This window comes from Styela clava, chromosome 9 (genome assembly GCF_964204865.1).
Source record: "Styela clava chromosome 9, kaStyClav1.hap1.2, whole genome shotgun sequence".
NCBI lineage: Eukaryota > Metazoa > Chordata > Ascidiacea > Stolidobranchia > Styelidae > Styela > Styela clava.
Genome location: NC_135258.1, coordinates 14535656 through 14561940, shown reverse-complemented (window position 1 = coordinate 14561940; position 26285 = coordinate 14535656). Strand labels below are relative to the sequence as shown.

General features: G+C 34.4%; 2 protein-coding genes and 1 pseudogene across 2 annotated transcripts; all 3 read left to right on the top strand.

The window, feature by feature from the left end:
* Positions 1-3280: 3280 nt before the first annotated feature.
* Positions 3281-5446, top strand: LOC120338950 (very-long-chain 3-oxoacyl-CoA reductase pseudogene; annotated as a pseudogene).
* A 13-nt stretch (positions 5447-5459) lies between these two features.
* LOC120338951 (putative RNA polymerase II nuclear localization protein SLC7A6OS) lies at positions 5460-14634 on the top strand. Its single transcript, XM_039406975.2, has 3 exons — positions 5460-6156; positions 7686-7835; positions 13556-14634. The coding sequence occupies exons 1-3, from the start codon at positions 5471-5473 to the stop codon at positions 13767-13769; spliced, it is 1050 nt and encodes a 349-aa protein (XP_039262909.2). The 5' UTR covers positions 5460-5470; the 3' UTR covers positions 13770-14634.
* Positions 14635-22485: 7851 nt separating this feature from the next.
* Positions 22486-25313, top strand: LOC120339690 (uncharacterized). The gene has a single exon (XM_039407868.2). It carries the CDS (start codon positions 22571-22573, stop codon positions 24617-24619), a length of 2049 nt encoding a protein of 682 aa, XP_039263802.2. The 5' UTR covers positions 22486-22570; the 3' UTR covers positions 24620-25313.
* The last annotated feature ends 972 nt before the right edge of the window (positions 25314-26285 follow it).

The following is a 26285-nucleotide window of genomic DNA, read 5'->3' as shown; positions in this document are numbered from 1 at the left end:
CTAGCATGTCTAGATAGCCTATTCAATCATTACCAAATACAATGGTTACCTGGGTATCATTGACTGCTTGACCGTAGTAGTATATATTTACGGCTTGACTACAGCCTTGTTCGCTCCAGATATCGAACACGAATATGTTTATTATCTCCCGCCCACAATGCATATTCATTTAGGCATGATAACCCGATTCTAAGGCCACGAAATACAAATATTTTTAAACAATGAAGTTGGCTTTACCGCGCGGCGGTGTGGCTCAACGGGCTAAGCGTTAGGAATACGCTCGCCACCGCACCTCCAATTACTCTGCGTGGGTTCGCAGGTTCGAATCCCATGAAGGGATGGTTATGTGCGAGAGGATTGCTGGACTCTTCGCCGTCGTTGGGTGGTTCACGTAACCGCTGGTCGGTTACGACTTCCTCCACCACCAAGTCCATGCTTCCGAAAACAAACAATACAGTAAAAACTAATCCCATACCCGACTTGGAATGGTAACCGGACGAGAGGCCGTGGTTCGCCATATGGATAAGCCGTCTGGCTCTGGGTATAGCCTACTATGCATGCAACAAATATGCATATTTATTCACTCCGCACATGGGGATATGACGATAGCCGTTTTGGCATGGGCAGGTTTTGTTTGCTCCCTTGATTTCATAATCCGTTTTTATTTATTTGTTTTTATCAATCATTTCATTGCCAGTTATGCTGATTATGGAGTCGAAATAAACTTATACTTATATACTTGTTATGGGTGTTAAATATGGCCTAGGGATCAAGCAACCCCGCTCTGACAAACGAACTCGTGTGAACGCATGGACGATGGTGCAACAGTTTTCTGATTTTGCATGATTAACGTTTAGGCAAATAGAAGATGCTATAGGGCATAGGCCGATTAGCAAATAGGCTATATACTGATATAGTTAACAACTAGGCGGGATATCATAAAATTTCAAATATTAAGAGATGATGTAGTGGAGGAGAAAGTCCGTGAACTTATGAATTCGAAAATATCATAGTTACATATTGCAGTCATAGGCTAGGTAGGTGGGCAGATATGGTACCGTACCCGGTACCTGTGCAATCTTACGAAAGTCGAGTTGTAGTCTTACCATGCCCTAATCGTAATGTAATAGTTTAATATCCTCTGTATCTTGTTGCTATCGTTGAGTGTCTTAGAAAATAAGTGGGAACTTCAGATAGCAGGATAGTCTACACCTGTCTGTCTGTAGGCTGGTAGGTGCATATGTATATGTCAAACATCAAAGGTTGAACAGTCAGGGACTCAGGAGTCAGCCAGTGGAACTGTGTTAGTTTTCATGCTAAGTGCCTAACACAGTAACATGTTGCAGTATTTTAAGCTGACAATAATATCAAATGAAATAGGTCATTTTGAAATAAACCTGTGAATCAATATGGACTAAATACTGATATAGGCTATTCCAGTATTCAGCTGTCCTGAAATTGTTCAGAGTGGAGGCAGTGTATCTTCTATATATAATGTTATCAGTGATGAAATCAAAGATTTAGATATTGGGATTCTTTTTAACAATGTTGGAATGGAAGCAGATAGAGAGTTTTTAGATGCCTTCAGCAAACAAGGCAATAAAGATTTGGATTTCTGAACTTATTTATTGCAATGACTTATCAGTTACTAAAATGACTGAAATTGTTCTCTCTCATATGCTTGAAAAGAAAAATGAGTTGATTGTAAATATATCATCTTCATCAGGTTTTGTACCTGTCCCTTATGGTGGACTTTATGCTGCTTCCAAAAGATTTGTTGACACATTTTCCAAGGCACTCATCGATAATTACAAAAAGAAAGGGGTCATCATACAAATTATCCAACCTGGCCCAGTGAAAACGAATATGACCAATAGTAAAGGACAAGAGGGAACATTGTATTTTACCAACCATTGAAACGTATTGTGCGCACTTGATGATCACTATAGGAAAGTCTAATTTCACTACTGGATACAGAATTCATGGAATCTTAAAAACTGTTGTCTCCTTGTTGCCGGAGTGGGTTATGTCCAAGATTTTCATGCGTGGCCCAAAAAACCTAATACATTAAATTTTTCTTGATGCGCTTTCTACATTTGTATAGCTACATAAACACTTGAATCATCCTTAATTTCATTCCCAATCGCCTTTCATATGTGCATGAAATTCATGTTTAAAAAACTCAATGGATATATTTGACAATGCCTTGATAATTTTTGAATGATTGCAATTTGCAAATCAATATCAGTTTGTAATATGACATAACATATAAAATCCAACATGCATGTTTGTATCATTCATTATATAATGGAACACCCAAGATCATACGCATGTGTATTGAGCTGCAATAGGTTGTTTATTAAAATTTATTACCATCTGGTTACTTATGAAATACTAGACACATATTGTTCTAAACTTATTTTTTCTCTTTCAAAATCATAAAATATCAGTTGCAACACAACCACAATACCTTGCCAAAAGTTTATATGCCATTTTCATATATATAAATATAGTACAGTTTAGACAAGAATGTAGCCTTAATTCAACATTTTTTGTTTTGCAATTGAATGTAAAGCCATTTATTTAAATTATTTATTGAATCATTTTGATTATATATAATTACATAGGATTTCAATAATTATTGTTTTAATCTGGGATAAGCTTTATATTGATATCACATGATTCAAAGTATTTTCTCCAATCTGACTATTATTGGATAGAAAATCATAGTGCATTTTTGAATCCATTATATATATCGCCGGATGAGAACAGAACAGGCCTAAGTCACAATTTTGAGTTTTGAGGAAAACGCAAAAAACAATTTGGAATTTTTTTCATTTTTGAATTTCTAGATATTCACACTTAGTAAAGACCTGAGCTCTGGTTATTTTAATGTGGATGTGAATATCTTTGTAATCAATATTTTTTGGCACTTCAGCTTCAATTCCTTCCTGCTTTTTAACCCCATAATGGACTTTGGCCCATTCTGTTCTCAACAACTTCTGAATTTTTTTGTATGGGATGCAAGGTAAAACAAGGTGACTTAGGCCTAAGTTGCAATGAAGAAATTTTTAGGGATGTTAGTTTCGGACATTTTATTTCTGATGTTCATGCCCATCATACTGGAACTTGGGACTATCATTTTTGCAAAATTCACTTTTTTTGATATTTTGGGGGTTTTGAGCCATGCTCTACAAGGTGGTGGTCTTGAAATTCTGAATTTCATAATATTAAAAATTTTAGCTGGACTTAGGCCCATTCTGTTCTTAACTTCTACAGTCCTAAGTCCAGCTAAAATTTTTATTATTGAGAAATTCAGGATTTCAAGACCACCACCTTGTAGAGCATGGCTCAAAACCCCCAAAATATCAAAAAAAGTGAATTTTGCAAAAATGTGACTTAGGCCCCTTCTGTTCTCATCCGGCGATATGCATCTGTTGATGCAGCAATTTAAGAAATAATCTTTCATGATAAGATAAATACATTATTAATTGATATTTTTCATAAAAATAAATTATTAGTTATATTTTAAAACACAATTTTTTCATTGTGCAATATTGTATACGCCTTGTTTTTCATTCATGTATTTTCATTACCAATCTAGGAACTTAGAATGGATTATTCTTTTGATTCGTTATATGTTGTGGGAGCATTGACTTTGTTCATTACCCTTGGAAAGTTTGCATACAGCTTGATCAAATTCTTCAATATTTATTACACTGCCACCACAATTGACTTCAAGAGTTTTGGTAGGTGGGCACTTGTTACAGGTTCTACAGATGGAATTGGTAAAGGCATTGCATATGAACTGGCGAAGAGAAGATTAAATGTTTTATTAGTCAGTCGAAATCCCGAAAAATTAAAGAACGTTGCTGATGACATTGAGTCAAAATTTAGTGTGCAAACGAAATGTATTGCCTTTGATTTCTCTCGTCCTGATGATGTAAAAAATGGAGATAGTACATCATCCATTTATGATGTCATAAGTGATGGAATTAAAGATCTAGAAATTGGAATCCTTGTGAATAATGTTGGTTTAGGCGCTTCTGGAGAGTTTCTAAACGCTTTCAGTAAATCGGAGAATAAAGACATGAGCACTGGCATTCCTAGATTGATTTATTGTAACTGTTTATCAATTGCAAGAATGACAGAGATTGTTCTTTCGCAAATGCTGAAGAGAAGAAAGGGCTTAATTTTGAATTTGGCTTCACTTGCTGCTGAAAGTCCAATGCCCTTAAACGGGATTTATTCTGCATCGAAAAAATTTGATGACACCTTCTCTAAAGCTTTGATTTCTGAATACAAAAATAAAGGAATTATTATTCAGAGCATTCGTCCTGGTCCTGTCAAAACAAATATGACATCTAGCAAAGGGAAGGAAGGTACTGCATACTTTCCAACTTTTGAAACGTATTCATCCCATATAATGGATACTGTAGGAAAAGCTGATGCAACTGCTGGATACAGAATTCATGGAATCCTCGAATTTGTGATCAAGATTCTACCCGTGAATTTATATGCAAAAATTTTGATACGACGGAGTCAGAAGAATAAATAAATCACTGTATTTCAATTTTGTCATGTGTAAAATCTGTGCATTTGTTTGGAAAATCTTCATCAATTTTCATTTATCTGCAATTTGTGATTCATTTTCATTGGTCTAGCAAAGTGATTTATATTGCCAAGTTCATTTAATGTTGGCCAAAATGACCAATGTATGCTTAATCATTATGATTCGATATGATCCGATCTAAAGTGTTTTATACCTTTCAGACAATAATTGTTGCACTTTTTCGGGAATTCACGAACTGTCTGCGTGGCACACTGCATTCAAAATTAAATTTTCATGCTTCATTGCGATCCGTTTTCTCTCTCCCAGTGATATTTCCCCTGTGTGGCACCAGGTTCATAAATTATTCCACAAAAAACAATTAAGAACCTTCTCTCAAATTTAAAAGAGTTCCATCCTAGATTAGGTTAAGCCAGGATTCAATATTAAATAATAAGTGAGAGAAAAAGAAAAAAAGCAAAGGGTTTATAAATGATATGTCAATCACATCAATCTCAATATCCAGATGATTTCACAGGGCATTGGTTGAAATAAAAATTGAATTTCCGATATTGTTGCAACATGGATTGTGAAAATCGATTTGAGCTCTAATTGTCACATATTCTGACTTTTTGTTCAAAGTATCTGGAGGATTTAAATTTAGTGAATGATTTGCTTGGTGTTCTATTTACAATTAAAAAAATGTTTTTCAGCAAACTTATTGAACTATTGTGAGTTGAACTGTAGCAACTTCCTATTGTGCGTTCCCCATTTTCTGTTTGAGTTTTGAAATGTTTAGCCTTATTAATTGTATATAATTTATTCAACTTTAATTCAATGCTAGCTTCAATATTTTAAATTTTCCACTGTTATAATTAATTATTCTTAATTTTTCAGTATTGTTTATAATTATACTTCATAATGACCTCTGTTATTCGAGTGAAGAGGAAAAGAGATTGTGAACCTTCTGAAGCTTTGTTATTGGCTCGAAAAAAATTGAAAAATGATTTTGACAAAGAACCTACCAAAAGTGACATAGCGGACGTCATCAAAATTGAAGAAAAAGTTTTTCATTTTGCCGGAACTGTGGAGCCTGATATAGCTCATTCACAGCATGTTGTTGTGGAACGAGTAAAAGAAGCAATATTTCACAGAAACCAACAAAAAGAAATATTACGGGCTGGGTCACGAAAACGAAAACTGCCAAAATTTGCCCCTTTTCCTGAACTGCCAAAAATAAAGCATCTCAAAGATGCAACGATTGCAGCTTGTCAATCTGTTCTTCGTGAAAAGTGCCTTAATTTTTCTTCTGATAATAAACTTGCCGTAAACTCTAAGAAGAGTCAAAAGCAAATTGACTCGAGGGCTGAAAGTTGCGAAAAATGCACAATTTATCATAATGATGATCATATACCCAGGATAAACAATGTCAATGGTGGCAATGTTGATTCTATAATGTGCAATAATGTTAAAATGTTTCGTGAAAAATTGAATGTTTCAGCGAAGCCAAAATCAGAATCAACAGAATTTGTCTATGACCTGTATTACTGCAGAGATACCACCTCCAATTGGAATATGTCAGACATTCTTTACGTTCAACCTTACAGGTATGGATATTCTGTTATTCACTTCTACTGCTTTTCATATGTGTATTCGCTCAAATCCTCATCAGCTTTAGAACTTTCATATTCAGTTTCTCGTAATTTGGGCTTGTGTTATAATTTTTTACTGGTTGGAAAAAATAAACTCCACTTGACTTGACAGTTTCTAAACGACTATAAAACGGAATGATAATATCTGTAAAATTAATCACAGAATCTAAAACCACAGTGATTCATTTTCACTGTTTTACCTTTTCGCTGTCATGCATCTTAAATTGTATCCATATTTTAATAACAAGAATACCCGTGCATTTATGGGTGAATTCATGTGTTTTTGAATAGTGGTCTTACAATATATTATGATACTTATGCGATATACTTATTGCAAGAAATGCAGTAGCAAATGTTGATGTGCTGCAAATTTACAGTCAAGTTCACAATACCAGTGTCACTACCTGTAGATGTTATATCCTTTACTGAAAATTTTTAATGTAAAGTGACATAATTTCCCACTTGTACCGAGAACATGCTACACTCCACTCAATAATCCGATTAAATCAGTCTTAACCCTGTTAAGAAATTTGATTATTTACCTTTGCCACGTCACAATTCTACAGATCGATGCTCTTTCCTGACAAACCACGAAATAAAATAGTTGTATTAAACCTTGAAATTGTAACTCATTTATATAGTCAAAGTAGCATTCTTGATTGAATTATTGGTTTGTCAAGGCTGGTAATCTCATTTTTGTACTGTATAATGTTTAATTAACTTTATATTAAAGTGTATAAAATTAAAAATTCAGAGATTTTTGTTTTTTCCTTGTATTTTTACAAACAAAATTTTGTTTTTAAAAACCTCTAATTTTATTATGACACTAAGAGCATTTTATGGGCTTCTCAACTCATCACTAGAGACTAGAATTCCACCTGGAATAGAAGCCTGAATTAAATAAAAGCGTAACTCTAATCCCATCAACTTGTGAGGAAAATTTCATCTTGAAAAAGCGTATTTTGCCTGAATAGAATTTGACTACGGTGTTTTTTTTGTACTACATTTTTTTTCAAATTTTTCGACTGATATTCGATTTGAAACATGTAAAACTATGTAATGAGTATGCAAAAATAATATTACAAAAATGTTCTTCGATGTGAACATCTCTGGTTCAAATCTCCTGCCCTCCACCTCACCCAGGGTGTAGTGAAATCGGTAGCAAATGTGAACTAGAATGATTTCAGTCCAAATGAAGGTATCTCCTTACGTATCATGAGATATCAGTGAGCGTCTGTTAGGTTTCGCCTGAAAAATTAAAAGATATATATATTAGGCTACTCACATTAGACTCGATAGTATAAAGATATTGAAACTTGAAACACTTACATATGTAATGTGAAAAGATTTGTGCTACTTAATTTGCATTGTGTTCAAAGTAATGATTTTCTTCATATTCAGTAGTAAAATATGTAAAAATTTGAATAATTTAATTTCTGAACATAACATCCAAAATGATGAAAGTTAAAACCTTCCATTCAAAGGTATGCAGTGGGTGAATTATTGGCTGCATCAGATTCTGAGGAAGAATTGTATGATGATGAGGATGATAGTAATGATGAAGATAACTGGAGGAATGATTATCCAGATGAAGAAGATGATGATGATGATAGTTCAGGATCTTCTTCTACAAGGTTTGTTTCACTTCACATGATTTTAAGTTATTTCATAAAATCAATAACACTTGATTTTAAAAAATAATATGTTCATAACCGTTTGTGTGTATTCGTGAAGATTAACCAGGAAGAGAATAGGTTATGCATATTTCACCAAGGGTAGAATATTTTTAAACTAACTTTAATTTTTTTTTTTGCAAAATTGAATGCCTGAAAATGTCTATAATCATTTTTAAATCAATGGCCACCACACACACTTATTTTCTCTGGCTGTACTTCAACTTAATGGAAAATACTACGTTCATAAATTATGTGCTATATTTATCATGGGTAAGGTAATGGATTCTACTATCATAGTTCAATCGATCGTTACATACCTTCATAATAAGTGTGCAGAATTATTAAAAAATATTGATTAAATGTAGATATTTAAAATTTAAAATATGACTGATAATGGTGCATTTATATTTTATTGATATTCGTTGCTACCGTAATTTTTCTCTTCTTACCACAACAAAATATTCTAATTTGTGTTAGGAATATATAATGATTCCTTGTTATTTATTGATTCCTCATTGCATGTGGAAGCTTTATTTTCTAAGAGTCAAATTAAAAAAGTAAATTTCTACATTATGTAGAATGCTATATTCATGATTTTGTCTTTATCTTTGTATCTTTAAAGTTCTTTAAATTATTCAAAACTGTATTTTTCTAGAACATGAGATGCATTATTGAAAACTTTTTGTTTGAAATACAGATTGAATATTTAACTGACTTAAAAATTCCATCTTATCTTGTTTGGTAAAATATTCATTTTGCTATGAGTCATAAAATTTCCATTACCGAATGATATGATGTAATGATATAAAAAATACAGTGTATTTGGTAAATCACATTGTATTCCACAATAATATATAGAAGAAATGAAATAATTTTATATATGCATATTTCACGAATTCATATCCAAGTTCGCTCAGGGCAAGGATATGAGCTATCAACTGAAGATGTAAAATAAACTAATGCAAGAGGCACACACCATCATTGACGCACTAGCTACATTTAGGTTTATTTAAACAAGTTTAAATATGGCTCAAATCAGATTTTAAATCCTAATGTTAGACCGGAAATATTTAGTTTGCAAACAAGTCTTCAAGTCAATGGGTTTGTTTTGTCATTAAATCAAATTTAAGAAATTGCTGTTGGGTAGGATAAAACATGGATCAAATCACAATCAAAATAATATTTGTGATTACAATATTGATTCGTTTGATATAAATGAAATGAAAAATATTGTGAAAAGTAAAATCAATAGAATGATATCATTTTATTATCAAACCAACTTTTATGCCTGATTTATTAATATTGCTCCCATGTGGATGTGGGTATATTTAAATGGTCATTATTGAATATCCAATTAATCTTGAGTATTATCTAGAGATATCCATATTCAAACAGTTCAATCAATATTTCAAATTAATTTATTGTCCAGAAAAATCATTAGATTATCTTTAATAGCAATTTGGACAATCCTATTATAATCATTTTATGATACTAGAATAGTATTTATAATAGATCAACCCTATATGCTTTAAAAGAAGTTCCAAGTTTTTTATTAGAAAATTGTAGGATTTTGTGTGATTCTTCACTCATAACTCCACATTGCTATGAAGAAATCATAAATCAATTAATCAATAAATGCTTTTAAATCATAATAGTGTGATTAGAAACTGGTATTGGATTGTGGATTAAATTTTAATTGAAAGTCTGCCAAATTTAATCATGATCTCTAGGATGCTCAAAAGTTATGTATTACCATATATATAGTTATGATTGTTTAATGATTTTTTTGTTGCATCCTTCCTCATTCTATGTACAGGTTCAAATTTTAATAAATTACGAATTATACATCTCTAAATATTTTTATATTCGAATTGCATGTTACTTTATCAAGTAGTGTTAGCCTATGTATGATATATTCAGAAACTTTTACCCATCCCCATTTGTATTACTTAAAAATGATAACAATTGTCAAATTATTCACAGAGCTGTTATAATTGCTTTTTCAATAATATTTCTACTATGTTCGTTTTCAAACGAGTTTGTTCAAAAAACGCACAAATAGAAGATTCTATATAAAATATGTGGATAGTTTTTTTCTAGCACGCATTCAAACATGTTCAATGCTATTATTCATTGAAGTATGATACCGATGATGTTCAAAACAAGAAATGGCACAGTTAACAGAATTGAGAAACCTTCTCTTGATATATCCAATATTCTGTAATTCTATATTTAACCGCTGATTCAGGATAACCATTGTCTGGCGTCAAAGGCTTTTAAAGCCAGACAACACTATTGACAGACATCAAGTCATGCAATATTAATCAGCAGAATATTGTTTCGTACCATTATGGTATTTCCCAAATTTTCTAGGGTGTGATATTTCAATTACCTATATAAAACTTCACCAAAGTACATTGAAAATAGTTCGGCAAGAATTTTTTTCTATAAAAATTAAATAAACTGATCATATTTTGTCTGGTTCGTTTATTAAAATAAGTGCAGAGTAGGTTCGAAGGCCAAAACCTTAATTAAATTCATTTGAAGTTTTTCCACAATAGACATACATGATAACTGTGACTCTTGGTGCAGTATGGACCTACCGGTAATTAAATTTAGACATAAATTATTTATACCAGTCTGAATGCATTATTATGCATGCAGTAGGAAGCGTGAATGTTCCTGTCAATCCATATACATTATTTATCCAATTGTCAGTGTATTTTCAACCACAGACAGTCGTACCCAGATTAAATTTATAACTGTTGCTGATCACGAGTAAATTAATATATACATAATGCATGTGAATTTTGGTTTTAAATACCAATTTTCATTTTTTTTTCTTTATCCAATCCCACAGAATTATACAAGTTTATTTTTTAAGGTAGTTCAATTTATTTTTTCATTCTGACATTTGTTTACTGACCTGTATATTGGTATAACCTTATTTTTCCAAAATAGGTTAAGGTTTGAATATTTCCGGTCAAGAGGAAGGTATATTCTCCCTATTAAATATTAATATTCAGTCATTTTTCAATCCAAAAAAATTTGGTCGTTAGTGCGAGTTTCTCCATATCATGTCAGATAAGTACTGACTGGGTCGGGTATGATGATTATCGAGACCACTTTTTACTCAACTTTCAAAGATTGGATCTAGTTGAAACTAAAACCTGTCATCTTATCTACCTACTGCCATTTACATGCTTGTATGTGCTCCTTACCTTTGTATCACCTAGTTTTATGATTCATCAAGTTATCATTATCTGATATATAGGAAAGCCCAGCTTTCATATATATAGATAAAATTTAAAAAAAAAAGTGAGAAAACTGTAGATCAACGTTTCCCAACTGGGGAGGAATTCCTTCTTAGGTAGGAATTTTGTTGTTCTCTGGGAATAAATTTTTTTTTGTATTTGGTGTGTTTTTACTAATATTGTTTAGGTATTCAGTGTTGTTGTGATACATATTTATACACACATCACAAACTACATTACTACCACAGTAGTCGAAAGATTGATGCCCGAATATTTTGGCAGTCAATCAAAAAATTCTAGTCAAAAATGCTGTGGTACTGAAATGGATATTCTGTGCTCGTGAGTGAGATGAATGAATGATGTTACCCGAACATTTTTATATATTTATCTTTCTTATGTTCAATTTTTATTATGTACGCATTTAAATAATTATTGTTGTTAGGTAAAATGCTTTGTTCATATTCTGGGTATTTTGAAACCCAGTTTGTTAGAACGAATTAAAATAATTACCATTGTTTCTTATGGCAAATTAAGTTTCGGTACTCAAACAAATAGGTAGTCAAACACTACCGAGGTATCACTCACATCCTGTATTAAAATCTTGCAAAAGCCAGAGTGTGGGTTGTGCATAGCACAAGGACCCTCATAAAGGTTGAGAACCACTGAATTAGATCTTCAAAATGACCATTTTTTCTGGGGTATTTTTTTAAATTTTTTCGTATAATTAGGAATTTCTCTCTCTTGATTTTAGTGAGAGTACAAACCACTTCATCAGATTTCGATATTCACTGAAAAAGGTCCAATAGCTATCTTTTACGGTATCTCTTTGTTTTTCAGAAATGTATCGAAGTTAATACTTCCATCACATTTCTTTTTTTGCTTGTTAAAGATCCCAAAATATATCAATAGGGAATCCCCATGTCTATGTCATAGTTCGTCTTCATTGCGTCCGTATGTGTAATCGTCAAGCTCCAAATAATTTGTAAAATAACATTAAATTTCTGGCTATTACCATCTACCCTACACATCATTTCTACTGTTGTATTTCAATCCTGTTATTAACCCTTTCCGTGCGGTGGGCACGTATACGTACCCACGACAAAACTCGCTAGATTGCGGCGGGTACGTTGATGTACTCCACTGTTTTATTTAGCAATCGGTCGCAAACTGTTGGTCTAGTTTTTCCGGGTTTTAGTTTATTGATAAAAAGTCTTCTTCGAGATTAACATAAGCGACGATAAATCTCGCTTTCGTTTACCATGGGAGTTTTATTTGCGGAGGAACGATGGAGTGTTTTTGAAATTTATGCAAATTTCGGTGTTTTTTGGGTAGTGATAGAAGACAAATTATCCCTTCCATCTACCAAAGTATTTTGAGTTAGATAACGAAATTGCTACAGCAATATTATGCATTGTTTGCCAACCAAGAAGCGGTAACAGTAAAGGATTTAGCAAATATTTCTATTTTTTATCACGGTTTGAAGTTTCAACACCCAAGAAAAAAAAATGCCTTTTTTCTATCCGGTTTGTGACTCAGACCACCCCTTTTAAAAAAAAAAATTTTTTTAATCGCCAATTGCAAGCTCTTTAAATAAGCTTTCCAACAAGCCGTCAGTGGGCAGCAGAGGATCATTACTTTTTCGTTAGTCGATCGATTAGTTGTGGGGGTACAAATGCATAAAGTCGGCGTAGCAAATACGATTATTTAATAAAAAATAAAAATCGCATGGAAAGGGTTAAGCAGATTTTATTTCAAGTCAGTTAAATCGTGCATACTTTTCTATTAAATAGCCTTGTCTTTATTTTGTGTATGTTATTATGAAGTAGAATTATTTGTGAGCTTGCGGATTTTCTCATAGAAGTGTATTTAGTACATGCATTCTGCTGAATTCAGCGGAGCATTATTCTATAAAACATGTTTAGATTTAACTCTATACCTTATTAATGACCTTAAATACCTTATTAAGTTAACAAATTTCATTATCTTAAAATGATGGTTTTCTAATAATTTAATAATAATAATTGGTTTTATGCCTAATCGATGTTCGTTTAAAATCCATAAGGTCGAAATTACTGGGTTTTTTTTTAGGGGGGGAGGGGGGTGAAGTCACTTTCCACTTTTGCAGTAAAATGATGTTTTTTGTTAAATTCTATAAGTATGGAGTATTATTTGGCATATGGCATAATTTTACTGTACAAAAAGTTCAATAAAATATTTTAAAGTCAAATTGTTGGTAATGCCCAGTTCTTGAATATTAAACTATTTGTAACAACCTTTACCCGGGATTGGATATTTGTGATATTTTATTTTTGCACTGCATTTTTTCTAGTTTGCAAGTATAATACAGGAATAATTCATTGGATAGCTCTTATATATTACTACTTCGGTACGTTGAAAAATTGAATTTTTTCATTTTCATTCCAGTGAAGACGAATGGGATCGTTTCGTTCAACAAGAAGAAGAAGATATGGAAAATGATGATGATGATTTAGATGGAGGAAATAACGACGCTAATGATGCTTGCGAACAGTTTGGTGCTGAACAAGATTATGATTACCATGATGATTTAGATGCAGAAGCGGCATTTGACTATGATCAGAATGATAATAATGATCAAAATGATCCAAATCCTTATTGATACGACCAATACATTGCTCTTGTTTGGCGATATAAAGCAACGATAGTTTATAACACAAATTTCGCGCCATGTGTTTGAAAATTAAATCAATGTGGAGGATGTGCAACAAAAATTGTATTAGGTTCCAGCAACAATGGGAGAATTCTGTCTAACCGAAGAATATAAAACAAATCATTATTTTATCTTGACTTGAATACTTGTGACTCATTTGTCACCCCTTCCTGTCGTATTGGTTCGCCAAACCAATTTCAGGGCCACCCATTCGGAACTTAATTTTTTTTTATATATGACTTCAATATGTTATTATAGGATATTATGTCCACAATCCGTTTGTTCTTGTATGGTACATTTTTTAGGATTAAATTCAAAGTCTTTGTACTGTTCCTTACTTCTTGAGTTAAATCCTACTAGTGAATTTACATTGTTTTTTTTTATAATTATGTTTTGGTAACATTGTTATTATATTGTGTGAGCTAAATTAGGTATAGTGTTTTGGCTAAATGATTACCAATAAAATATTGCACTGGGCATGATTTCTATAGGAAACGGATTGCTTAAATAAGGAAAACTTTAACAAGCAGTGTGAACCTGCCTGCTCCGTCCTGATTTGATGCTTAACGAGCTTTCTCCAACAGGTTGTTCGATAAGTCACTCGAGTTTGGCACACGCGGTATATCTTGGTTTGGAAATTTCTGCAATATATTTTCTCAGTCGGGCTGTAGTTCGTGTGTGATTGAGACATCTGATATCATTTTATTCGATCATTTATATCGATTTGAATCGAAGTATGTTATATTTTTGTCTTCGCTAAAATGATTATATATTATACTGATTCTCTTTTATGTTAGAACAAATAAGCAATACATACATGTGTTGAAATATATACAGAAGAAAAAAGGTTCGAGCAGGACTAAACTAGGTATTTTTATAAAACAAATATGACGTGTATTCCGTACAGAACGAGATTTTAATATTATCGGAGAAAAAAAGGGAATACAGGCATAGGCGTAGCCAGGGGGGGGGCAGAGGGGCCATGGCCCCCCCCCAAAATTTTCAAGAATTCCATTCCTAATCCACCAGTTTTGTGGCATCTTGTCTCGTCACGCTTGCTGATTGTCATTGTTACGTCACAAAGACTTGACCGTTCGCTCTTATGAGCCGTATGGGAAAGACTGTTTCGCAAGCTTTCGGTCAGTTAATCGGTCTTGATTTGTTCTCGCCGGATTTTTATTCGAAACTCTTGGATTTTGATGACCAAATTACTTCGATGGCTAAATTTAAACAGGCGAAATTAGATAGTTTTTTCCAGCGAAATAAAGACTCGCTTTTCTCAAATACATCAATAAGCGCTTCTCAGGCTGTGGATGCACCGGTTACGTCAGTTACGTCTATCACTTCTATTCCCGAAGATGAACTAATAATCAACGAAGGGAAAACAAACGATCTTGGATTCATTCTTAAGAAACATACACAGCTTACCGATGCGGAGAGATACAGGCTTCTAACTTCGGATGGTCCGAAAAACGTGACGATTCTGGATACTGTTAGACAAAGTCGTCGTAAATTTCTCAAAAAATGGCTTGACGATAACAGATTTTGCAGTTGGTTAGTTTACACCCAACTTTCTGATGGGGGTGGTTTGTGTAAGATATGCATAGTCATGCAAGCACGTTTGAAGCATGGAACTCTCAGGGACACTGCCTTTGTTACAAGACCATGCATTGACTACAAAAAATTTATGGAAAAGGCTGTAGCCCATCGAGACACAAATTACCACCGAGAATCAAATATAGCTGCGAAAAATTTTGTCAAAAGCATGGAAACTGGTCAAAATGTGCGTGCAAACATGGAGGCCCAATATGCTACGCAAACAAAAGAAAACAGACGAATAATGACTTCCATTGTCAAGACTGTCATGTTCTGTGCTTCGGGTAACATACCCTTGCGCGGACATTCCGGGGATAGTGGAAATTTTGTGAACCTTCTTCTATTTCGTATCGACGCAGGGGATGAAGATTTGAAAAGGCATTTCGCTCGAATGGCCGGAAACGCTAAGTATACAAGCCCGATGATACAAAATGAAATTCTCAAGGTAGCAAGGAACATGATAGTGCAAGATATCGTTATGGAGGCTAATAAATCGTTTGTGTCCGTAATAGCCGACGAATCATGTGATATTTCTGGGAAAGAACAACTAAGCATCGTTTTGAGGTATGTGAAAGGTGGTGAAGTGTGCGAGCGCTTCACAGGATTAGTGGAAATGTATTCTGTTTCTGCCGAATCAATTTCCTCAAATATTTTGACCCACCTTTTTGGTATAGGAGTGGATTTGCAAAAACTTGTGGGGCAAGGCTATGATGGTGCAACGACAATGGCAGGTCACGTCAGCGGTGTGCAAAAACGCATTCGTGATAAATACCCGCGCGCAATATTTGTGCACTGCGCTTCTCATTGTTTGAATTTGGTCATAAATGACCAAAGTAAAGTTGCAATCATCAGAAGCACCTGTGATATCATTCTAGGCCGCGAGCCGAGGCCATTTATCTTTCAGTTTCGTAGCGCACATCAGGTAACTACCTGAAAATGATTTTAAAATGTTCCTTAGAAATTTAGTAACAAATATTGCCTTGTTCCCACTTCCAAAAGTTGCACGTTTTACAGAAAAGACGCTTTTACTACAATAAATATGTGTTACCATCTGTCCTATTTTCTCTGCTTTTCCGGTATCATGGGCCAATGAACGCAGACTTCTGCAAAACGTAACAGTCAAGTTAGTCAGCTGTAGGTGGATCCCCAGTGGTCGGATGAATATCAGATGTACTACAACTGCTCGCTTTTGCGTTGAGTAGCCTTTCCATAGTTTTTTTCAGGTACCGGTACCGGTAATATTAGTTCAGTTATTCTAAGGAGGTGTTGAAAAGTATAGGTAAGATATCAAACACTTGCATATCCTTACCATAAATAGCAATTTTAGTTGAGCACTAGCTCATAAGACGTTGTTAAATAGGTACGGTACGGTGCGGTAACTCCAAGGAAGGCTAGACCTAGAATAATATGTCACAAACAACGATATTTTCTGGCTTGCATGAAATGTTTATGATTAATTTAATGACTCTTCTTGACTATTCAGCAGACTTATACTACTATATACAGATATAGGCCACAGCATATTTGGAAATAGAAATGAATGGCTGTTTCTGTAATGCACGGTTGTGTGAAAGAGAAGAAAATCAATTTTACTAATGTCGGTTGGTCTAAATCTAAATTCATATAGTCGACAAGAACCTGGGAAGCAATGATAAGTTATGCCGGAGTGGAAAGAAAGGTAGCATTGGAATCGATTGAGAGGTGAGAAATCAAGTTGTAGACAAACAGTTGATGTTTTAAAATATAGTCTATAGTCCATACTCATATTTCAGACTGTGATATATCAAAATTTAGTGTAGATATAGTCTAGTACCGGTAATGGTATGCAAACACTGCTGGACTGTAGTACATGCAATGAGCATATATACGCTCATTTAGTACATCAGATAAAATGCATTATGTATTCAAGGTATTAGTTAGTATTTAGGGGTATTTTTAAACTCATGCTGCTCCAAATATTATTTTCTTCCTCATTTTAGATACTGTACTACAAAAGAAAACGGCAATGTTCCACCAATCCGACTTAACGCAGGCTCTGATCCCTGCTGCTATCAGTGCTATAAAATGGATTAAACAAGAAGTCTTGAAGCTTAAAGGTATATGAGAATCATAATAGTTGCAAACAGCTTAGATGGGCTATTCATATTGAAATACTTTAGCACTTTTCTGCAATTGGAACTGCCCATCAAATTCATGTTGGAGACTTCATTGAGATTTTCAATTAATTTTTTTCCCTCGGCTATGAAGATCTTTTGAAGTTAACGAGGCATCAATAAATAAAGCTGAGGAATTTGAAGAGGATATGAAGAATGTAAATGATACCAGGGCACGTCTATTTAACACTGTCAAACATAAGGATTATACTCTCCACCCAACAATGATTCACTGAAGAAGCATGTGGCCCTCAAATCAGTTCTTGAGTTGGCAAACTGCAAGTGTAAGAAAAATAGTCAAAATAATTTATGAAAGTGTGCCAAAATCAACTTAAATTGCACAGATTTTTGTTTTTGTATTGACTGCAAAAATCACAGTACACTTATAGAGGAAAAGTCGATTTTTGAGATAGTGGATTTCGAAAACAATTCAGAAGAAAGTGAATTAGATATTACTGTTGATTTAATAAGTATCATTTATTTGTTTTGTTTTTCGGACATTTGTTACTGTCGTAGTCCTGTTTCTAGAAATATTATTGCCTTTGTTCAAATACATAACCACATAAACTAAAAAAAGATTAATTGTAAATTGTAATATTTCTGTTCACTATGTTATGTACATTATGTTAATTTTCTTGACTTTTGCGGTAAATTTCTTATACTTATACTTATTATTATATATATTCTAAGTGAGAAATAACTGATTTATTTGTGTTTTCGTGCTCACGATGTTAATTTGTGACTTCATTGCTTAAAAATAAATACGTTTGATAGCTTCTATAAAATGGATGTAGCTTTTTATGCTGTTCTTGTTGTAAACTGCTTGTGGTTATTACATAAAATTTATTTATGTGAATCAGCGTTGTTGGTGTCGCTGCTTTCGAGGTCACTCCCGATTCCTGTCACACAATTAAAGTATTTTTTGTTGTTGGTTACATGTATGCCATATTTTTCGTAATCAACCTAATAAATTATGATTGACTGAGGAAGTCCGATTTTGGTCAGGCAAAACATTACAGGAATACATTTGTGTTAGTGTGCTGTAGGGCTCTCGAATTGCATAGTTCTTATGTATGTGTTGTAAACTTATGGTTATTGAATTTCCGGGAACCTCTTATATTCAATTTCGCACTAGGATTGTGGAACAAGCTGTAATGCGTTCATTATGTTCGTTTTCACACAAAACTGAAGAATTTATTAAGTTACCAGATGTGCGCTACGAAACTCATTTTCTGGGCGTTTTCATGGCCCATATCCGTGGTAAGGATCTACAAGTGTTTAATAACTTACTTATACATTTTTCAACAACGTCTTAGCATAACTTAACTAATAATATCTAAACAGGGCTATGGAAAGCCTGCCCAACTCAGCGCAAGGTCAAGCAGTAATAACTAATATTCATCCGCTCGCTAACAGCTGGTTTAATTCAATTGTTACGTCATGATGAAGTCATTGTTCCTTGCCGAAAATGTAGAGAATATAGGACAGATCGTAGCACATATTTCTTGTAGTAAAAGCGTCTTTTCTGTAAAACGTGCAACTTTTGGAAGTGGGAACAAAGCAATATTTGTTACTAAATTTTTAAGAAACATTTCAAAATCATTTTCAGGTAGTTACCTGATGTGCGCTACGAAACTCACTTTCTAGGCGTTTTTCAGGGCCTCGGCTCGCGGCCTATTCGTGAGACTATTCGTTTTTTCAGGGAGAGCCCTAAAAGGCGCGCGGGTTTAGGAATTAACATCCCTTTGTTCTGCCCCACCAGATGGTCTGAGAAGTACAAAAGCATCCGAATCTTCAAATGCAACTTCAAACGAGTACTTGAGGCTCTTGATTCTTTGGCGAGAGATGCTAACAGTGAGACGCGGGCGAAGGCTTTTTCTCTGAAATCTGCTCTAGAAAGTCGTCGGTTATCTACGCCGTATGTTTGATTGGTCGATATTCGGCACTAATGGAGCCACTAGCGCGCGCACTTCAGGCGGTCGGAGTCAGTGTGCCGTCAGTAAAGAACCTCACATCCTCTTCTCAGAGCGTTATCGCTGAAGAACGCAATGACTCTGAAATCGCATTGAATATTTACAAAGAAGCTTGTGAAATAGCTGGCTTGAAAGAGTTGACAATACCCAGAGTAGTCGAAGTACAAGTTTATCGCGACAATGTCTGTGCTGATTCAGCATCCCAGTATTTTAAACGTTCCGTATATCTTCCATACGTCGACGGCTTGAGCTGCTCTATTCGGGAACGCTTCATTGACAACCCATCATTTTTTTCATTGCTATCAATTCTTCCACCGAACAAACCAGTTCACGTGGATGAGGTAGAGCGTCTGTATTTATTGGATAACCTCCAGAATGAAGTGAGACTGTGGAGAACTTCTTTAAGTTCCGACGTTAACGACGAATGTTTGGAGGGGCTTCTCTGAGCGCTCGAGATTATCCAAGCGTGTACACCGCAATACAGATCGTTATGACGCTACCAGCAACCACCGTTGAGGCTGAGCGGTCTTTCTCCTGCATGAAACGGGTAAAGACATGGCCGCGCTCATCAATGACGTCCAATCGCCTTTCTGATTTGTGTGTGCTTCACTGTCACCGTGAAATGGTCACCGAGGAGAAAATTAATCGAGTTGTGTCGAGCATAGTTAGCGGGAAGCGGAGGATGGACTTTTAATCGGGGCGATGTATTTTACTTATTCAAATTGCGTTGTTAATATTTGTTGTTTCAAATAAAAAATTGTTTATTAATGGATTTTGTATTCTCAAAAATCCAGCTGAGTAATTGAATCAGTTTGCTTGTTGACCAACTGTTGTTGTTTTGCGCTTGAAGAACGGGTGTTTTAAACCCAATATAATTTCTAAAATTTGGCCCCCCCCCAAAATTTTGGGCTGGCTACGCCACTGAATACAGGAAAGACCAATTTCGTTGCCACTCCTCACCTCTGTATACGTACTAATAATACCGCCTAAATATATAATCTTGGTACGAAGAAGCAGGAGTTGCACTTGCCTTGCAAAAAACAAGTGCAAAAAAAGTTGGGAATAGCCGTTTGATGAACTTATTTACCATTGCGGGTTGATGATAACGCAATACATTCAAACATCAGAATGACCACTGTTCCTTTTCTTTTTGCCGAATAAATTTCAATAAATAAAAACAAGTTCAATGAGTAATATCTCATTGCTCCAATTACTGTTTTTTTGTTTGTTTCGATTTTAGTTTATCAGTTTCATTATTCAGACCACATTCCCCACAATATAAAACTGTTCATATTCGTGTACATTTTCAAAACGCGATAAAAACAAAATAAATTTGCAAAGGCGAGTTAACAAAATTTGCTGTGATGATTATGCTGCTCACCACTGCTTCAAGCGGCAACGTGTTCCGGACATCGTCTCCAGGGTGATAAACGCTGCCGTTTCTGGCTTTGTTTGAAGTTATGGAAGGTGCTAGAATTGAGTTTTGGTTGTGCATTCGTTTACAACCAGCTAGCGTGAATGTTAATCTGACACATTTTGAGCCCATCCTGCATACGCACTAATACGGATACCTAGGCAGGCACCCTAGACATACACAGGCTCTAAACTTTAGATGTTCTGATAGCTGCTTTTAAAGTGCTGAAATGTTACAGTAACTATTAGTTGTTTGAATAATAACAGTCCTTACGTCATATAAAATATTCATATTCGAATAATTTAGTACTTTAAAATATATCGCAATTAATGCTAATTTTGAATACTACTTGAATAACAACAGAGGTTTGCTGTGAAATAATGATAACTTCAGAACTTATTTGCCAAATTTCACTTCATGAAGTTTGATATAAATAACGATTCAGCAACAAAAAGGCATCGAATTTGATGAACTAGACTATAAATAACGATTCAGCAACAAAAAGGCATCGAATTTGATGAACTAGCCTATCTAAATTCATAGAATAGGTATTTTTGTTATTTACCTCCATAACTTGTTTAAATTATTTCAAACTGCATACAGTCCCATGTAGTCTATCCATTAAATTAAATGTATACCGGTTTAAGATTGGTTCTCATTTGATGCAGAATGTATTGCACACTAGCATACTTTTCATTTGATATAGAATTTATCAATTCCAAGTTACTAACAATATGAAATATCTTAATTTAGTAATTTTCATATACAGAATGTTGTAATAGCCTAGTGCAGGGGTGGGCAACCTTTTTCGGCTCGCGTGCCCAAATCGGCTAAATTTAACGACAAAATTCTTCCGCGTGCCCACCAAAATTAAAAACAATGCTTTGTTACTTTTAAAGCAATAATACACAATAATAAACCTTCTAAACATGTAAGCTACAGACAGATTCACTATTCAGGAAAATATCAGCCCGACAAATAGATTTGATTACTTTTCTTATTCTATATAAGTGAGACTTCTTCTGCTGCATTACCGTTGATAGAGATTTACATTGGGATTATATTTTGTAACTTTCAAAGAAATATACGAACTACTGGTTATATTTCTTTTGAAATCAATTTATTTCAGTAAGGTAGCAAGTAACTCTAACCAACATGAGCTGTACAACCGTAGTAGTATATATTTACGTTACAACTTCATAAATCAATCAGAAATGAAGAAAAATAGTGGCACAGACGAACTATATATTACGTAACGATGAACCCCCAATGAATGCTGTGTCTCGTCACAATTCGTCAAGAGCCAACTCAGTTGTTACGTCATAATATATTTCTTTGTATCCATATGTCATGAAAAGACAAAAAGAGTTTAAAATTTTAAATGAATAACAGATTGTTAACAAACAATAATGAATAAACAAACACCGAGTTTCATCAGATAAATCAGAGCCTTGAAACTTTTTATCTGTAAGAGAATGAACTCGTTTCTGAGGCCTCGCTCGCATGCCGAATAAATGGGCCCACCCCTGGCCTAGTGTATTGTAATATATCTATCATTGAATAATATATTTTGGAAACCACATTTTTGACAGGTAGTTGATCTCAAATATAGAGATGCCTTTAATTGTGGAATTACCTGATGAGGATGAAATCAATGAGATTGGAGCACCTATTTCCACAGATGGCGCTGGTGAAAGTGGCACTCTTGACAAACCGAAAACTCTTCATACAGACACAGAAAAACCATGTTTGGACCATCTCAAACTTGGGATAAAGACTGATGAAGATATGTCTGGTGAAGGTGACGTTAAAGAAAAACATGATCTGGAACTTACAGATGAAGAAGATGAAAATAATAAGAAGTCATCTATTGATATGAACAAGTTAGAAAGTTTATACCCTGGTTGGAGAGTTCCACGCAGCATGAGTTTACCTAATGAAGATGATGACAATGTAAATGACAATCATGAGGCTTACATACCTGAAAATGTAACACCATTTTCTAATGTTTATGAAAAATTCAAATCAGAAAATAAAAATATTATCTCACCTGGGAGTGAATCTGTTGATTCCGCGATTGAATCAGAAGACCAAACTGATACTGGAAAGCTGCAAGACAAACCACAACCAACAAAAGAAGAAATTCGTGCTGAAAATGAGAGGGCTGTAGCCGAACGAAAAAGAGCAGAAAAATTAGAAAAAGAAATGTCGAAATATCCTAGAATGACAAAAGAAAGCCTGAAAAAGTTGTGCAAAGATCACAAACTGTACTCGACGCCATATCTCAATGATAATCTTTATCTCCATTATAAGGGATGGTGGCGAATTGAAAATTTGGATGAGTACACAGGTTTAAAATGCTTATGGCTGGAAGTAAATGGTTTGAGAAAAATAGAAAACCTTGAAAAATTAACAAATTTGAGATGCCTTTATTTGCAACAAAATCTTATTGAAGATATTGAAAATTTGGAAGAATTACAAGATTTGAGAATACTCAATTTGAGTAATAACATAATATCAATGATACAAAACCTGTCTTGCTTGCCTCTCCTTGAAACGTTACAAGTTGCACATAATCGTTTAACAACTATTGATACCTTGCAACATCTTGTCGATTGCCCGGCCATCAGTGTTCTTGATCTTTCGCATAACAAAATTTCCGATCCAGCTGTTATTGATATATTTGAGCAAATGTTGAACCTTCGTGTCCTTAATCTAATGGGTAATCCTGTCATAAAAGCTATTCGATTCTATCGTAAGACTTTGACGGTCAGATTGAAAAATCTCACTTATCTTGATGACAGACCTGTATTTCCGAGAGACCGGGCCTGTGCTGAGGCTTGGCATAAAGGCGGCCACAAGGCAGAAAAAGAAGAGAGAGAAAGATGGATCAATAAAGAACGAGCTAAAATTCAAGCAAGTGTGGATTACTTACGTGGTATCAGGGAAAATGCTGAAATACGACGACAAGAATTGGAAAAACTGGAAAATGAAGACAGAGATGAGGATGCACATTTAGGCGATGATGAAAATAGCGAACCAGAAAGTGATGGAGATGATCATAAAGATAAAGAAAAAGTAAATGAAACTGAAGAACAAGAAAAATTTGATTTAGATGATTTGCCTGATCTTGAAGATGTGGATATGTCAGAAGAATTCCCAGATTCTGGTGTTGCAATAGAAAGCAAACAATCATCAAGCGTGGACTTTCATTTCGATATAGATTCAGGATTTAAAAAAATTATGATTGAGGAAATTACTGACAATTCCGATGAGAAGAAAGCAGGCACCCTGTTGTCTGAAGTCGACAATGAAGAAACTTCTTCAGTTGAAAACGGTACATCTGCAGTTGATCCTGTCGTAATCGACAATGGAACATCGGTGGATGATTTGGGAAATGGACTAATTGAAGAGATAGTAATGGAAAGTGATAAAATTAAACCCAGTGCAATTGTTGATGCTGAAAAGTCTATAGTCAATACTGTTAATGTTATGTTTGGTGCAGATAAACATGAAACTCTATCATGTGAAGGTTCTGGCCCATTGTTTGAGAAAATCTTCAAGGAAGAAGATCTTCCCACTGACAATGATCATGAAGAAGAGACAAAGAAACCAATGATTGTTGAATTATCACAAGATGACTTAGAGTTTGGTTTGGACTGAGTTTATCGAAATAGGACCGGATTTAAAGCATGGGCTTCTGTGGCCGGTTTTGATGTCGAGTTGAAGATGAATGAAGAATAAACAAAGAAACTTATTATTAAGACTTTTTTATATAGTACTGTGCTTTTTAGCTAAATAAAAATAAAATTTACATTTACCAAGCACCAGATCCTCTTAATTTGTTTCATATTAGATTGAAACTGGTATCACTGTTTCTTTTATAGTTCCCCACTTTCAGGCAATGTTCTTGTAGGATTGTAGGAATATATTTAAAGTCTGCTATACACCGGATTATGTAACATGACAATATTTCTGAATGGTGAAAATGTAGTTTTGTCTCATGTCCGATCATTCTGTAATAAATTTGTGGAAATCTTCTAGGATGGATGCAGTAATTTATACGTCCAAGCTTAAACAATCCACAGGAATCAACTTTTAGTTCACTTTTTTATGTATTATTATAATATACTTACCATTATTTCTTTCTGTATATTCTACATAGCTTCAGTTATCTTAATGTTCATTGTTTTGTTGACTTGGTAGCATACGTGTTGTGCGTTAGTTTTTTTTTATTTTGAGATCGTCTTCAATATATTTATTACATCACATTTTTGTGCCTCTATATGATATGGAGGTTTTGTTTCCAATTAAATTAGTGTTGTCATTGACAATCTTCAAATAAGTACTAAAGTGATCCAAATACTCTGGAATTATGATCACTGTGAGGTTTCATAGTCTTTGCTTTAAACTAGTTCGTATATCAGGGGTCTGCGACCAGCGGGCCATATCCGGCCTGCGGAGTAAAATAATCCGGCCCGCGATGCTTCACTGAAATTTAGCGACAAAACGACGGCTTGCGAATTCAACCATAGTTTAACATTACAAAGAACAAGTGGAGAACTAGGATTAGTGATGGCCATTTAGAAAATGTTCTAATCTTGGCCTCGTCCAGTGTGTCACCTGTTGTCGATAAGCTATCAAGCGTAATGCAACAACAAGTGTCACATTAAATGTCATTTGTAATAAGGCGACTTGAGTCTTTTCTATTTAGAGTCTTAACTTCTTGTAAAAAATGTGATTCATCAGACGCCCGTTCAGTCTTCAACTTTCTCAAAAAAATATGTGGGGCCCGCCAAGATTTGCAACCCTTAAATTTGGCCCGCGAGCGGCAGAAGGTTGCCGACCTCTACCGTATATGAATAGACTTTCATAGGCATGATATAACTTTTGTCGCTCATAGATTTGAACACCTCCATGTGTTGGTAACAATATTTACGCAGAATGGCAAGTCCGAGGTGTTTCAGGATACATTTATAGTTAGCTATTGCCAGGCCCCATTTCCGACATTCGATCGGTGCGAATGGACTTTCAGCCTCCTAAAAACACAGAGTAAGTGTATAAATAGTATCAGATGTGGATGAGAATTAGAAAATGCGTGGTTCACATTTTATCTGCTATGACAATTCAACCTGCAGTGGAAGGCTGTATCTAAACAAGAGAGCTATGCTCAAATATATGGACACGTAGAGTCACATAATTTTGATGACGTCATAGCGAGAAAAAAAGTAATAGCCTTCTGGAGAAAATTTTTATCTTTAACCACTGAAAATTTCAAAGCAATTGGTCCAGTATTCGAAGAGAAAAGCGATTTCTTCAAAACGTGTTG

Excerpts from the sequence above, each read along its gene's own strand:
- LOC120338951 (XM_039406975.2), top strand. The coding sequence starts at position 5,471 with ATGACCTCTGTTATTCGAGTGAAGAGGAAAAGAGATTGTGAACCTTCT. Across the intron at positions 6,157-7,685 it reads CTTTACGTTCAACCTTACAG|GTATGCAGTGGGTGAATTAT; the intron begins GTATGGATATTC and ends TTCCATTCAAAG. Across the intron at positions 7,836-13,555 it reads TCAGGATCTTCTTCTACAAG|TGAAGACGAATGGGATCGTT; the intron begins GTTTGTTTCACT and ends TTTTCATTCCAG.
- LOC120339690 (XM_039407868.2), top strand. The coding sequence starts at position 22,571 with ATGCCTTTAATTGTGGAATTACCTGATGAGGATGAAATCAATGAGATT.